Source organism: Archocentrus centrarchus, chromosome 14 (genome assembly GCF_007364275.1).
Source record: "Archocentrus centrarchus isolate MPI-CPG fArcCen1 chromosome 14, fArcCen1, whole genome shotgun sequence".
In the NCBI taxonomy this organism is placed as follows: domain Eukaryota; kingdom Metazoa; phylum Chordata; class Actinopteri; order Cichliformes; family Cichlidae; genus Archocentrus; species Archocentrus centrarchus.
Window position 1 is genome coordinate 27,651,944 of NC_044359.1, and position 14,194 is coordinate 27,666,137.

The 14,194-nt window shown below is 43.4% G+C and overlaps 1 protein-coding gene across 2 annotated transcripts; it reads right to left on the reverse strand.

The window, feature by feature from the left end:
* Positions 1–25: 25 nt before the first annotated feature.
* adora2b (adenosine A2b receptor) lies at positions 26–13,837 on the reverse strand. Of its 2 annotated transcripts, XR_004020953.1 has the most exons (4): positions 13,703–13,837; positions 13,027–13,500; positions 3,243–4,139; positions 26–2,712 (listed from the first exon to the last, which is right to left on the reverse strand). XR_004020953.1 is itself a non-coding variant. In XM_030745610.1 (3 exons), the coding sequence occupies exons 2-3, from the start codon at positions 13,347–13,349 to the stop codon at positions 3,428–3,430; spliced, it is 1,035 nt and encodes a 344-aa protein (XP_030601470.1). In that variant the 5' UTR covers positions 13,350–13,500; positions 13,703–13,837; the 3' UTR covers positions 26–3,427. The 2 variants fall into 2 exon arrangements, 1 of the variants encoding a protein (XP_030601470.1); XM_030745610.1 differs by having other exon boundaries at positions 26–4,139.
* Positions 13,838–14,194: the final 357 nt, after the last annotated feature.

Consider the following 14,194-nt stretch of genomic DNA (forward strand, 5'->3'; position numbering starts at 1 on the left):
TTTTTTTAAAACGATATAAACACTGCCTTTATTAACAAAATAATTCACCATACATACAGAGTTCATCATGTTAAATAGCAACATCAGTTTGCAGTTTTTGGATAAACCAAAGAATGGCCTCTGGAAAACATGAACATCAGCTCTACCACAGAGGATGTTTTTCCTGATTAGTAACAACACTACAGCACACTGACAGCCAGGTACTTCGGAATGAAAGGCAGGAATGTTGAACTCCATCAACTTATTCGGCTTACTGTTAAAATTGAAAAAGAAGGCAATAGTTGGACATCGATAGCTGGCTGAAAAAGCTGAACACCTACAGTACTTATTTTTTACACATCAGCCAACATAGACAATAATACAACATCACAGCGCATTTACAGTGTAGATGTCTCCGCTGGAATGTACTTAATGCTGCACACTCCTGTATTTTAGCCCTTGAATTAGTCAGAGGTGGATCACTGGACACAAAAGCAAATGAAGATGGAGATAATGAAGCACTGGAAGCGAGCGCGGATGGATAGACAGCATGGTTTACCACCACCAGTGAAGCATACTGAACAGGAAATGATCTGAAATGCTAGTGCCAAGCCCTCGTCGCAGTAATGATGGCTCTCCGGCGACCAAAAACACCTTCAGGCTACAACACTCCAAACAAAACTTCTGTGCTCTGGATAATTTCACCGGTTTTTGGACCTTTCTTTGTAATCTAAAAGCTCGTGGCTGTGCTGAGCTCTGATGCTGCACCGCTGAGTGACAGATGTGTCTGATACAGTGTTTCCTCAGTGTCACCACATCACATTCTCTGTTTTTTTTTTTCAGTTGAACTTGCTAATGCACAGGAGGTTGGAGAGCACAATAGTCACGTTTTCTTAAATTAAAAAGCTAATGTCAGTGCAGAGATTTCACTAACAGGGCCTCGAGGTTCCAACTGAGACTGTCTGCTTCGGCCTGGGGGGGTGCCAGCTGTACCCCTGAGGCAAGTGACATTCATTTACACCCAGATAAATCAAAGCAATGATGCTTTATGTATTTAAGTGCTGGGATAAAGAATAATAAATCAAATTGCATTGATCTGAAGAATTAAGTTTGACTTGGCTTTCAGGTCTACTACAGTATCTCATCATTTGGCTAAATAGAAAGCAGCACTGTGAAGATGCCATGTTTCCATAAAGGATGCAATCAGTTTTCCTCTTCCTGAGCATTTAAAAATGTAAATTATGTGGAGCACAGGCACACGTGTTGTGCTAAACTGCATCATATTAATGGGTCTGCCTCAAATCAAATTGTGCTATTTTTCTGCAGCTGCAAGACAAAGTTAGTGAATCCTTTGGAATTACAAGGATTTCTCCAGTGATCGCTCATGAAAAATGGTCTGACCTTCATCTAGGTCACGATTATAGATGAACAAAATCTGACTGAACTGGTAACACAGGGTAACAGCACAGAGTGATCACTCACAGTGCTGGGTGGAAAACCTAAGTGAACCTCTACGCTAACAACTTCTCCAAAGGTTACTTTAAGAAACGTAGGTTTCCAGTTAAGGAAATGAGAGGGAATGTGTGGGTTATATGACTTTATATGCCTTTATCTATCAATGAAGACATTAAAAAAATATATACTCTTCATTAGAAAGATTGGTGGTTGGTCCTCAATCAAAAGAAGTCTCAGAACCTTAGAGAAGCTTTGCAGAGATGCACAAAGCTGGAAAGATGCAAATAAGATGGACTACAGAAGTGCTGCGTCTCTCTTCCCTGCACAACATGAAAGAAGAACAGAGGAGCAACACAAAACACCTGCAGACATCTCTGAAACTTTCTAAAGCATTTGTTCATGTGTCACGATAACAAAAAGACTGAATAAGAATGATGATGGATGCCACCTGAGTACCCAATAACACTTATGGGCCAGGGTCCAAGGACAGATGGAGAAAATAGAAGCTAAACTTTTTGGAGGTGGAAAAGTTTCTGATGCTAACTCTATAACCTGTTACTGGCTGTGTGGGGAGCATCATAAAAACCTTGCAAACACTGAGAGAACAATGAATGTAAGATTGTATCAAGAAACACTTTTACCAGAGAATGTCAGCTCAGCAGTTCATGACCTGAAGTTTAGTGAATCGATGACAGAATGGCTGAAAACGGCGAAAATGAAGGTTTTGGAACGACCAGATCAGTGATTGTGTAGCTGGTTCAATCAAAATATTGATGCATGGAACGGTTCCTCATTGCTGTGCAGCTCTCATAAGCAGCTACAGGAAGGTTTTAGCAGTTAATATTATCAGAGTATACTTAATACTTCCAGCCTACACTGTGAGTGATTACATAATGACAGAAAAGCATAGCCTTTTGTGCATTATTAACTTAACCTCAGTGTGTTTATCTGGAACCGCACAAGCAGAAATCCCAGCATTTCCAAAGGGTTTCCTAACTACTTGGAGCCAGAAAGTGCTCAGTCTGTATCATAGTCACTGGAGTCTCGAACTAATTTTGAGCCCCCAGTGGCTTTGAGACATGATTCATGTGAAATTAAAACCATTTTGTTTGTTTTATTTTTCTCCCTCTGTTTTTTTTTTTTTTTTTTCTTTTTTACTCCATTGCTGGCAACTTCCAAAAAAGCAGAAAAGTGCATTTTCCTTCCATCTCCACACTGCCGAGTTCTTCTTCCTGCACACACGTGGGAACGCCCTCGAACGCCGCCATTTACTCGAGTCTGAAAGCAACAGACAACACTGAGAACATTTCTGCTACATACAGGTATTATGTGTTTGTTATCTGACACAAATTCTGAACAGTGAAATGAAAATGACCACATTTTCAGCTCCTTTCATAAGTCAGTAAAAGCTATAAAAACTATCTGTATATGAAGTTGTGATAAGCAAGAATATGAATTGAATTTAGAGGTTCACGAGCCAGAAAAATAACCACGGACAGACTACTGCTGTACCTTTTAGGTCCACAAGTACAGATGTAGCCACACAAAGGATTTTGATCTTTACATTCTCAAAGATAGGGTTTTGTAATAAATAAGTTAATAAACACCGGCACTGAATGCTGACAATATAAAATATAATGGCAGTAAAGAGGAGCGTTTGTACTTGTAACATGTTGGATTCAGGATGATAAACAGTATTTTTAGTTTGGATCCCGTTCACAGTCCAACAAATCCAGTTAGCTTTTAATATATATATATATATTTTTTTTAATACATCCTTCACAATAGAAAAGTTATGTAAGACTTACTATGAAACATTTCATTGCTTGACCCCTGATACGTTCCACAGTACATAAATAAATGTCCACATTCAAGGCGTGTTTGACATCTTCATACATCATACCATTGTTCTGTAAACATCAGAAAACTCTGGAAAATAAAATCAAGACTGAAACAACAGTTGACACAGATAATACTCCTTCTATACGACTCCTTATAGCAGAGGGTCGATGGGCATGATGATTTGGTCTTTGTTGCGTTTGCTGCCATTGGAGCTGAGGGACTTCTCCTTCTTGCATGAGAAGGGGCTCAGGATCTTGCGGAAGGTGACCCTGAAGTCCCTGATTCGGTAAGCGTAGATGATGGGGTTTACTGCGGAGTTGGCATGAGACAGAATGATTGCCACGTACATGACAACCTCTAGATCTAGCTTCTTGTAAAACAGCGTGAAACAGTTGAGGATGTGGACAGGCAGCCAGCAAATGGCAAACAGTCCCACGATGATGGAGAGGGATTTGGCAGCCCGGATTTCCTTCTGCAGCAACCCGTGATTTTGGCTGTCACCGTTGCCCACACACTTCAGCTCGATCTGCCTCAGCTGCTTCCTGGCCACATTGAAGATGTTCAGGTAGATGCCCAACATGATGAGCAGTGGCAGCAGCACGCACACAAAGAAATTAAAGTAGACCATGTAATGCATGTCTACTACACTCTCAAAAAAGCACGTGAGCTTGCAGCTGTGCGGTAAGTCCCTCGCTGTCCCTGCTGTCAAGCTCGTGTTCGTAGTGTTTGTCACAGAGCTGTTCCTACACCTGTCATACTTCAAGTTCCATCCAAAGAACGGGATGAGGCCAATAATAAAGGAGAGAATCCATAAAATAGCAATGATCTCTCTGGCAGTTTTACCGGTCATCAGTTCCTTGTACCTGCAGAAAACACAGCAGGAGTTAACGAGTGCATCCAGAGTCACACTTAAAGGGACATTTTTAATCTGTGACTTTACAAGAGTAGCATTGTGTGATTCACAGTTCAAAAGGTGACCATATTAGCAATATTCACCATCTCCCTCACACACACACACACACACACACACACACACACACACACACACACACACACACACACACACACACACACACACACACACACACACACACACACACAGATCAAGCATAACATTATGTAAGATGTTAGCCACAGGTGCTCGACTGGATTGAGATCTGGGGAATTTGGAGGCCAAGTCAACACCTCAAACTCGTGCTCCTCAAACCATTCCCGAACCATTTTTGCTTTGTGGCAGGGTGCATTATCCTGCTGAAAGCATCAGGGAATAGCGTTTCCATGAGAGGGTGTGCATGGTCTGCAACAATGCTTAGGTAGGCGGTACGTGTCAAAGCAACATCCACATGGATGGCAGAACCCAAGGTTTCCCAGTGGAACATTGCCCAAAGCATTACACTGCCTCTGCCGGCTTGTCTTCTTCCCAGAGTGCATTGCTCTATGGTCCAGTCCTAATGCTCACGTCCCCATTGTTGTGGTTTTTGGCAGCGGACAGGGGTCAGCATGAACGCCCTGGCTTGTCTGCAGCTATGCAGCCACATACACAACTAACTGTGATGCAGTGTGTATTCTGACATCTTCCTATCAGAACCAGCATTAACTACAGTAGCTCATCACTGGACCACACGGGCCAGTCTTCACTCCCCAAGTGCATCAGCGAGCCTTGGCTGCCCATAACTCTGTTGCTGGTTCACCACTGTTTCTTCTTTGGAACACTTTTGATAGATACTGACTACTGCAGACCAGGAGCACTCACAAGAGCTGCAGTTTTGGAGATGCTCTGACCCATCACACTTCACACACTTGTTCATGGACTTTACTATAACAGTACTTTGACAACCCCCCAAACAAATCCTAAGCAGCCGCTCAGCGGTGCTTTTGTTCCTGCTTCCAACACATCAGCTTTCAAAACATAATGTTCACCTGCTCTTGAATATATCCCACTAACAGGTGCCACGATGAAGAGATAATCAGTGTTATTACTTCACCAGTCAGTGGTCATAACGTTATGCTTGATCAGTGTATGTAAGTATAATTGGTAGGAGAAGACTAATTATGTGTGGGAGAACAGAGCAGAGAAGACCTGGAACAAAAATTGGTAAAATAATTTCTGCACTGGAGAAAATCTGGTAGAGAAACTGTTGTTTTACTTACACATCACATTATTCCTGAGTACTTTTGGCACTTGGATTCACAGTAGTAGACAGAGAAGGTAAAGCAAGTATTGTGAGATTGTGCACTTCAAAATTAAAGATTTTTTTTTACATAATTGTTTATGGTTCAATCCAAACAACAACAGAGAGTATAAACCAAAGACGAGCATTGGCGCTGCCCGACCCCGACACACTCACACAGCACCACTAAATCAGCAACTTAGAGTCAAACCAACAAAATATGAGCTTTAAATGTGTGTAAAAGCAAGCATTAATCCTGGGTTTGTAAAAAAAAAACTGCAAAACTGATTTTCACAGAGATGTTTGGTTTATTTTAGGCAGAGGGGATTTAATAACACTTTACAAACACAAGCTGAGAAAAATCAAAACTGCACATATTAAAAACATAAACAACAATCAACATGAGAATTTAATGTCCTCATGAATAGTCTCTGACTTGGTTTCTATTCTGTGCTTGTGGGTTATTATCACCACTCATGCATTACAAGTGAAAGTGAGATAACTTTAACTGGTTCATGTAATGCTGGATATTTCAGAAAGTACAGAAATGCATACTGTTTTCTATACTGAACATCCTGATGAGGACCTTTCTCATCCCAGTACATCCCGTCATCCTGTTTGAATCTGCAGCGATGGAGCGTGACCAGTGGAAACCACAGCTACTCAAAAAGTACACAACTTATAAATGAAACAAGAAGAGATAAATAACCAGATGGAGTCACATCCCGTTCTGCTTTCCGTACGATTTCAGTGTTTTATAGAAGTGCAACACTCACCATGTGCCGTTCAGCAGTTTGTCCTGAGCACATTATCTGCCTCAGCGTGAAAGCATCGAGTCTGCACATCTCTCACACGGCTCTGCTTAAAATAATACTACAAGTGTGCTCCTGAAATTAAACGCAGGGGGTTCTGAGGCCTGTTCACAGGTTTGCGTTCAGATGCTGCAGCTGAGTTTCACAGGCTGCTCCGGCAGAGTGTGAACACTCTAATAAGTGTCAGACTTTTGAAACGGCACCGACTGTTTTTGATCCTCTTTTTTATTTTAGTCTGTCCTGAGTTGCCAACAGGATCATACACTGAGTCAGCGTGTTTCTCTTAAAACCATCTTCATGATATGGACGTTGATATGAAATGCATAACTGCAGGTGTGTGAGGCCGCGTATCAAGACGCACAGTTGAGTCAGTCCACTGTCGTCCCCCGTTTTCGTCCCCATCATGTGAAGCGCGCTTAAAGCAAAGCTTGCCGTTTCCTCAAAGTGATTCAAGCGACCGTGTGGTAATGACTCATACGCATGCTGACAGGCGCGTGCACACACACATACACCCACACACGCTCAGATGCCTGCCTGAGCTGGAAGTGTCACAAATAATCCATCTGATCTCCGCCGCTGCATACATGATCACAACACATCAAAATGTGACTTTTTCCTGTAATAATCTGTAATAATGATAAATTAAAGGTCGTTCTTAAGCCATTAGCTAATAATAGGTTAATCATTAGTGAATGATTAATAAGCCCTTTTTAAAAACAAACATGAATCTTTAGGTTAGCAAGCCGTTTGCCAATATTATTGATAAATCAAACTCTGTATATGAGAAATGATCTGCAGATGACGTGGGAAGAATGAGGCCAGGCCACCTTAAAGTTGTCCTTTCTCACATGTAACACAACAGGAAACAATGTGCCACAGAGGTGCTCTCACCGCCGAGAGGGCTGTGCAAGATGCATGATGGAGGACAAATGGCGATCACACCCTAGCTGTAAATTCACCTGTGCTTCATTCATAAGGATGTGACTGGACACTTAAACTTTGCACTAAGGAGCTGGCAGCTTACACACTCCTAATAAACTACTAAACAGGGTTCAAGCATTAGTCTCTGCAAAGTTCTTCTTCTTTCTCCCTTCTTTCTGTCCATTTCCTGAATGAAATACATGAACAATATTTGCGGCCTCCTGAGCTGACCGCCACCTTTTCTGCTCTGCTTTTCACTGCCCTTGCATTCTGTTAGGCTCTCCCATCCTGGATGCCTGAGACATCCAGACATACTGTAAGCAGCCAAGGGTAAAAGGAAGGTCCATGCAGATGCTAACACGGACTAACAAAGGGCCACAAATAGCCAGTGACTGAGACAAATTGAGGAAATGGCTCGTGTTGTTTCAGGGGGACACATTCACCTCATACGGCTGCCCCGACACTCACATTGTTCTCACAGGTCATCTCAAGCAAATATGAGCATCCACACTTGCCAGTTTAAGAGGACGTCATCCACAGACAGTTACAGTCTTAGTGCTTAGCTGGAGCTCAGCACAGTCCACTGCATTAAAAGGAGATTTCTAAATGTGCAAAATGAGCAGGAGAGAAGCAAAACCTACAAAGGAGATTTATTAAAGGAAAGCAATGAACCCCTTATCCCTACAGTTCAGTGGCGGATGCTGGTCTTTCAAGGAGGGGAAGCTCAATTTCGGCCTACATCATAAAATGTGTGTTTATTTATACAGCAGCGGCAAAGCCCAGCATTTATCCAATGACTCGTCTCGTTTCGCTGCTTTCTTTGCTTCGCTATTGAACTCTGCGGACGCTCAGCGTCCACACTGTTTAAAGCGCTGAGAAGCTGCGGGAATGAGTGAGAGGAAAGCCGCGTCGTTACCAGTGATAAGAAGCTGATTATGAACAAAAGTTGAGCGCATTGGAGAGCATATTTATTCAATGACATGTACACACAACAGTATATGTTTGATCACCTATTTTTTGACATTTTAGGGGAAGCTGAGCTTCCCTTGCAGTCTTAGAGCAATCGCCTCTGCTACAGTTAGGGAATCCTGTGTCTTTGCTTTACCGTGGGGGTGTGGTTTAGGTCTGCTAGTCCCTTTACAGGGTAGGTTTGCTGCAAATCAATATGAAGTTGTTCTGAGTAATCACCTTTACCCTGTGATGCAACATTTCTATCCTGATGGGAATGGTCTCTTGTATCCATAGGGCACGAGGGGTCACTGCACGGTCTGATGTGAATCATATGCTACTGTATGGCTTCACAGTTATTAGATTTTTTGCCTATGCGGCCTCTGTACACAACCTACTTAAGTGGCAAACTATTTATGCTTGGCTTGTGTAGCTGGATTGTGTGTGTTAATTACCTTGCGGTCGCGTGCTGGTGTTTTATGTGACGGCTGGGACTTTTTTGGTCCTCGCTCTTTGTGCTCAGTTTTTTGGCTGCAAACATATTTGTCCCTGTTTTTCCGCTTTCTTCATTTCCTCACATCTATATACGATAGTTCCAGCAGTCTCCCTCCAGGAATTTGCTGACATCTGTGAGTCCTTATATTGATGCTTTGATTATTATTCCTGATTGTTATTCTCTCACTGATAAATTCAAACAATGCAGCAAAAAGTAGCCAGAAACGCACAAGGACTGAAGAGGTTGAAGGATCAGTGCGGTTTCTCTGCAGACCGCGGTGAGCACGCACACGCACGCACACAGTTGCCTGATGGCAGCTTAAACTGTTAGAGCGGAAAAAAATAATTTCGTATCAATCCACAAGGGTTTTAAATAAAATTACGAAAACAAAGGTCATTTTATCTATAATTTCCGTTTTCGTTAACTATAGCAACCCTGTTTGTTACAAAGTTTACCGGTCGGCAGGAACCAGCATGGTGGTATCACGTGGTATAGCCAAACTCGCATGCAATTGGTCAGTGGGTTTCCTTGGACGCTTCACTACTACCGTTCGGGTCCGCTTGAGACATCATTTCGGACCGAGGTCCGCCTACTGGTGATGTCTGATCTACCCTATTTTTGTTAACATGCTGTACAATTACAAAGAACATCAGAGTTTTTTTTTTATTCCATAGAAATCTGAACCTGCAGCAGCCTCAGTAATGCCCTGGCTCCAGTCTGAACAATCAGTCATTCATCAGTGCTGGGGGAGCGTTGCCTGCGTCCTGGACTCCCTGCAGAGCGAGCGGGTGTCCCTGGGTCCATGAATAATACAGCATTCTGCCCAAAGAGGGAGGAGAGGACGCTTCAGAGCTCACGATGACCTGCACTCCTGCTCTCACTTCCACCACCACTTTCCTGTGTTCTTCTCCATCCTCTGCTCCCTCTGTGTGTTAATCACAAAGTACAGCAGGCAGCACAGGGTCCATTTCCCAGAGGGTCCATCTCCTGGACATCACTTCCCACTCTCTGTTTCTCTCTCAGTGGAAGCAGCAACCGGCTGAACGGATTAGCTTTGGCATGACGACAACACGCTGGCATCTATCTCTGCTCTGCTCCCCCTCTCTGGTCCATTTTCCATACATCTCTCCTCTCCTCTCTGTCAATGTGCATCCGCCCTGGGGCCACTGACCTATGCCAGGCCACACAAACACACACACACACTCACACACACAAACTAAACACTCACAACATCCACCTAAATGTCTGGCTGTGTCTGTAGCCCAGCTTCAAACGCAGTCTAACAGGTGGGCCGTTCACAGAGACAGCAGGAGATTTTTGAACTTCAGTCAGATTGCAGATTGTATGCAAACAGCTGGGCTGCATTTGCATCATGAATTGTGCTTGTAGAGTATCGCTAAACAGCAACAACAAAAAAAAAAAAAAACAGGTTTCATAACTCAAAGCAAACACAGATTTGAATCTGTAAAAAGTTTTCACTCCAATAAAGACACAACAATGTTCTTGTGACAGAGGAGGTTAAATGCAGATCTAAGCTTCACTGGGAGGATTGACTCAGCATCATAAGTGTATTTCCTGCATCTTGCTGACTCACAACAAAAGCAATACTTCCCTCAAACATCTATTTTTTTTTAAACTTGATCTTTTATGGTGGGGTGTCTATTTCTCACCTATGAAACTGTACACTGTAGCTACTGTTTGGTTAGTCACGACTAAAAAGATTTTTAAAAAATATGATGCAATTACTGAAGGAACAGGGCAACACTTTGTAATTAAGGCATTTCCTCAGAGAATAAGCTGACAAAACTCATATTTGTGAGTTAAGTCTGGAGCGAGAGCCACGTGTTGCACTTCCATTTTTTTTGTACAGATTAAACAAATGAGACCGAGCAGGTTAATTACTTTGCTTTCAGAGGTGCTGGCGGGCAGGTTTTTGTTACTCTCAGACTGAGCCTGGCTCGCATTTTCTCCTGGCTGCATATTTAGCACAAAGATATGAGTGTGGTGCCCAGATTCTCATCAAACTCTCAGGAAAAAAAAAGAAAAAAGCTGATGTGCGTCTTTGCCAAGTGTCTGTGACGTTACACTAAACCTTCCTCTTGTGGAAACGCTGTCATTTGGCAAGATAAACATCAAATTTTGATATTTCAAGACGAGCCACAGAAGCCACACTGGTCTTAAAGCCAGACTGAGTTCAAAGGCTTCTTCAAACCATACTGAGGAACTTTGACACACTTTAACCAGCGTTACTCGTTTTACTTCACTCTGCACTTTCTCCAGTCTCTACAGTTGATCTCAAGTCACTTCAGGACTCACTGACTCACTGCATTTGTTGTGGATAACTCATGCCTCGCTAAAGGTCTAAGAGCGATCCCTTCTTCCCTCACTGGACGTTTGCATGTTTAAGCATTTTTCCATCTACACCCTGTTTTCCCATTATTCTCCACTGAACAGAATCCATAAATATGGATCAGCTGTTTGAAGTCCCACCATCTAAAGAGCCTTTCCTGGCACTTCCACTCTAATGCAAGCATCCATTTTTCATCATTTGTAATACAACTAAAGCTGGATTTACATCAAAAACGAGGCAGCGCCACACCCAGTGAGCCTATAGATGAGCCGGGACAAAGACAAGAAACGCTCCATTAAATTTATGAAGCAGAGATGTGTTTAAATCAGCAGCCCGAGGTGAGAGGAGGCTCACATTCAGACACCACAGCGAGGCTGTCCTTCCTGTGTGGGTGGGGGATCATACTTTGAGCTCCATGATGTGCATAAAGTTTGCTTTTTTTGAAACCTCCTACAGGACAGCTGGACAAAATAGCCAGAGGGCCTTTTTCTGATAAACACCAACAGGGAAGCCGGGGGGCTTGAGGCGGGTGTTGAGTGGGTGTGCAGCTCTGTTATCTCATGGGGTTTAAAACATCTGCTGCTGGCCTTTCACTTACACTAAAAAACATCTGCAAAAACACTTTTATCTGAGCTAGAATTGTGTCCTCGGGGGGATGAAAGACTGACCAAACTCACACACACACACACACACACACACACACACACACACACACACACACACACACACACACACACACACACAAGCCCCACACACTGATCTTATTATCGAATGTACAGTATGTACAGCATGGGTCACAGAGAGCACTTTTCACAGGGAATGTTGGGAGTGTGTTGGAAGTTTAAAAGCAGTCTGTTTTCTGTGTGAGGGAGTAAACTGTGTGTAAAATGTGTTATTTTACCATCTGTAGGTTGAAAATAGAAGCAAAGGGGGTTTTTTTTTTGCTTGGTTGGTGGCAGACAACTTTCATCCCAGACTAGTGTCAAGCTGTCCTTTCTTGCCAGCATCTGAGCCTGATGGAAATGACAGCACATCTCAGTCATACAGCCTCGCAGCAAAAGCAGCCCCTCAAAACAACGTCCAGTTCTCACAACATTCACTACACTGGTGTGTGTAGCCCCCCACCCCCAAATAACTGCCAACTCGCTAACAAGGTGAAACGCGAAGAACAACACCACCGGCACAAAGACGATCCCCATCTGATAATAAAGCTCGTATTCTCCAGTTAACGGGCATGTCACGCGGCAGCGCTCTGTCCCCTCAGCCCATCTCTCCGTTTCCTCAGGTGGACTGCGGGCACTTTCAGGGGCCGCACGGTGGAGAGCTTGGTGGCCTTGCCGTGAGGTTTCAGCAGAAGCGACGCACTCTGGCGAGATATTGATCTCACACCTCACGTTTTCATGACCGATTTTTTTTTTTGTTTTTTTTTGTTTTTTTTTAATGAGCTGCAGGGATTCAGATGAGACGCACACGCCCTGCCGCCAGAGGATCAAACCTCAGCCAGGGATCAACTAAAGGAAGAGTACAAATACTCGCAGACGCAGATTTTAAACCAAGTCACCAGCACGTGTAAAAAGGTGGCATTACCTAAACAGCCTTAGGATGATGTAACCCAGGATGGAAGCAGTCAGTTCAGTTTGGTAATCTTATCTTTAACACCAGGCTTAAATAATTGTTAGACAGGCGATTGAGGTCTTATCTGATTATCATTCCACGTTTAGATGTTAAGCGAGCAGCTCCGAGAAACTGAATGATAAGGTCACAGAGCTGATCCTGATCTTTGCTTTTCTGTGGGGCATACTTGACAGCACTTACTTTGAGCTCCTTTATGAAGAAACCGTGTTTTTCTGCTTATTTCACACACTGTGTATGAATAAAATGTCAAACTACCAGGGCACATTAAACACATGTTCCGCTCTTGTTGGGAAAGACTTTGTTAGAAAGAAAGCAAATAAAGCGTTAAGACTAAATGAGGTTTTAGTGTCTCAATGCTGATCTGGACAGGCTGCGTTCTCAGGAGTAAAAACAAGCAGAAACAAAATGAACACTCACCTCAGAGGGATTTTGACAGCTAGATATCTATCAATTGCAATAGCGAGGAGACTAAAGATGGAGCTCTGAGTGAGCACCAGGACGAAACAGGCAAGGAAGAGACATCCATAAAAGTCCAGGTTTATCCCGATGCTGATGGTTATGGCAAAGGGGATGGCGAGGCAACCGACTAGAATATCAGCCACAGCCAGAGACACCAGAAAATAGTTGGTGGCGTTCTTCAGAGTGGTGTTGATCGCAACAGCCCAGCACACCAGTACGTTGCCGAAAACGGAAAGAATAGCAATCACTACTTCAATCACGATGTAGAAGAACGTAATCATCTCAGCAAAGTGTGGAAAAGGACCAAAAACTGCAGGCTGTTGGCAGAGGACACGGTCACCTACAACACCGGTTCTAGTCCCAGAGGAGAAAACAAGTCTTTCTGCTGTAATCCAAGAATATTCCACAAGTGTGAGCTGCAGGATCGGCCATCTGTGGGGAAGAAAAGATTACTTTTTTTTCGCACATTTGGAAGAAGCAGCAACTTACCCTCACTGCAAAGTTGACAAGCCTTTAATAGCTACTTAATAGCGCGTTAATCCTCCTGCCTGTTGCATACATTTGAAGAAAAAAAATAAAAACTAAACCAAAAAACCCCTAAAACTAGAAAGTAAATTAATATTTGTTTGCTCACCTTAATTAACCTGTACATCGTCTCTGGATGTTTTCACACCATCAGCGAGCGATCTGCGGGGCGTTTAAGCGGCATTTGTAGATCTGTATCTCAGGCGGAGTGTCACCCAACTTCCGACCCAATGGCAGTTTTCAAGAGGAGGGAGAAACGCAAGAAAAAGGGGGTGGGAGGGGGGGACGCTGTGTAACTGAAAGCCACGCCCCAACACACACACACACGTACACGCGGTTACAGTTATGAATGTGGACTCCCGAGTTCGCGTCCGTCGTGCGTAATTACGCGCCAATTAAATCGCATTCAAATGACGGGTGCACGTGCATTACGTTTAATGGAAACGCTGATCTGCGGTGTTCGTGCACGGCACGCGTGCGCATCTGTTTCCAAACAGTGAGCTCGGGGGAGGCAAAAAAAAATTTCTTCATGTCTTTACGTCAACCCTGGTGATGAAGTCAGAGTTTATATGTAGCGATCAGCTTTAAAGAGGAGAAATAT

Bases quoted from the DNA above. Each gene is read 5' to 3' on its own strand.
- adora2b (XM_030745610.1), bottom strand. From the start codon at position 13,349: ATGATTACGTTCTTCTACATCGTGATTGAAGTAGTGATTGCTATTCTT. The intron at 4,140-13,026 runs GTGAGTGTTCAT...TGTTTTCTGCAG, and splicing joins GCTGTCAAAATCCCTCTGAG to GTACAAGGAACTGATGACCG.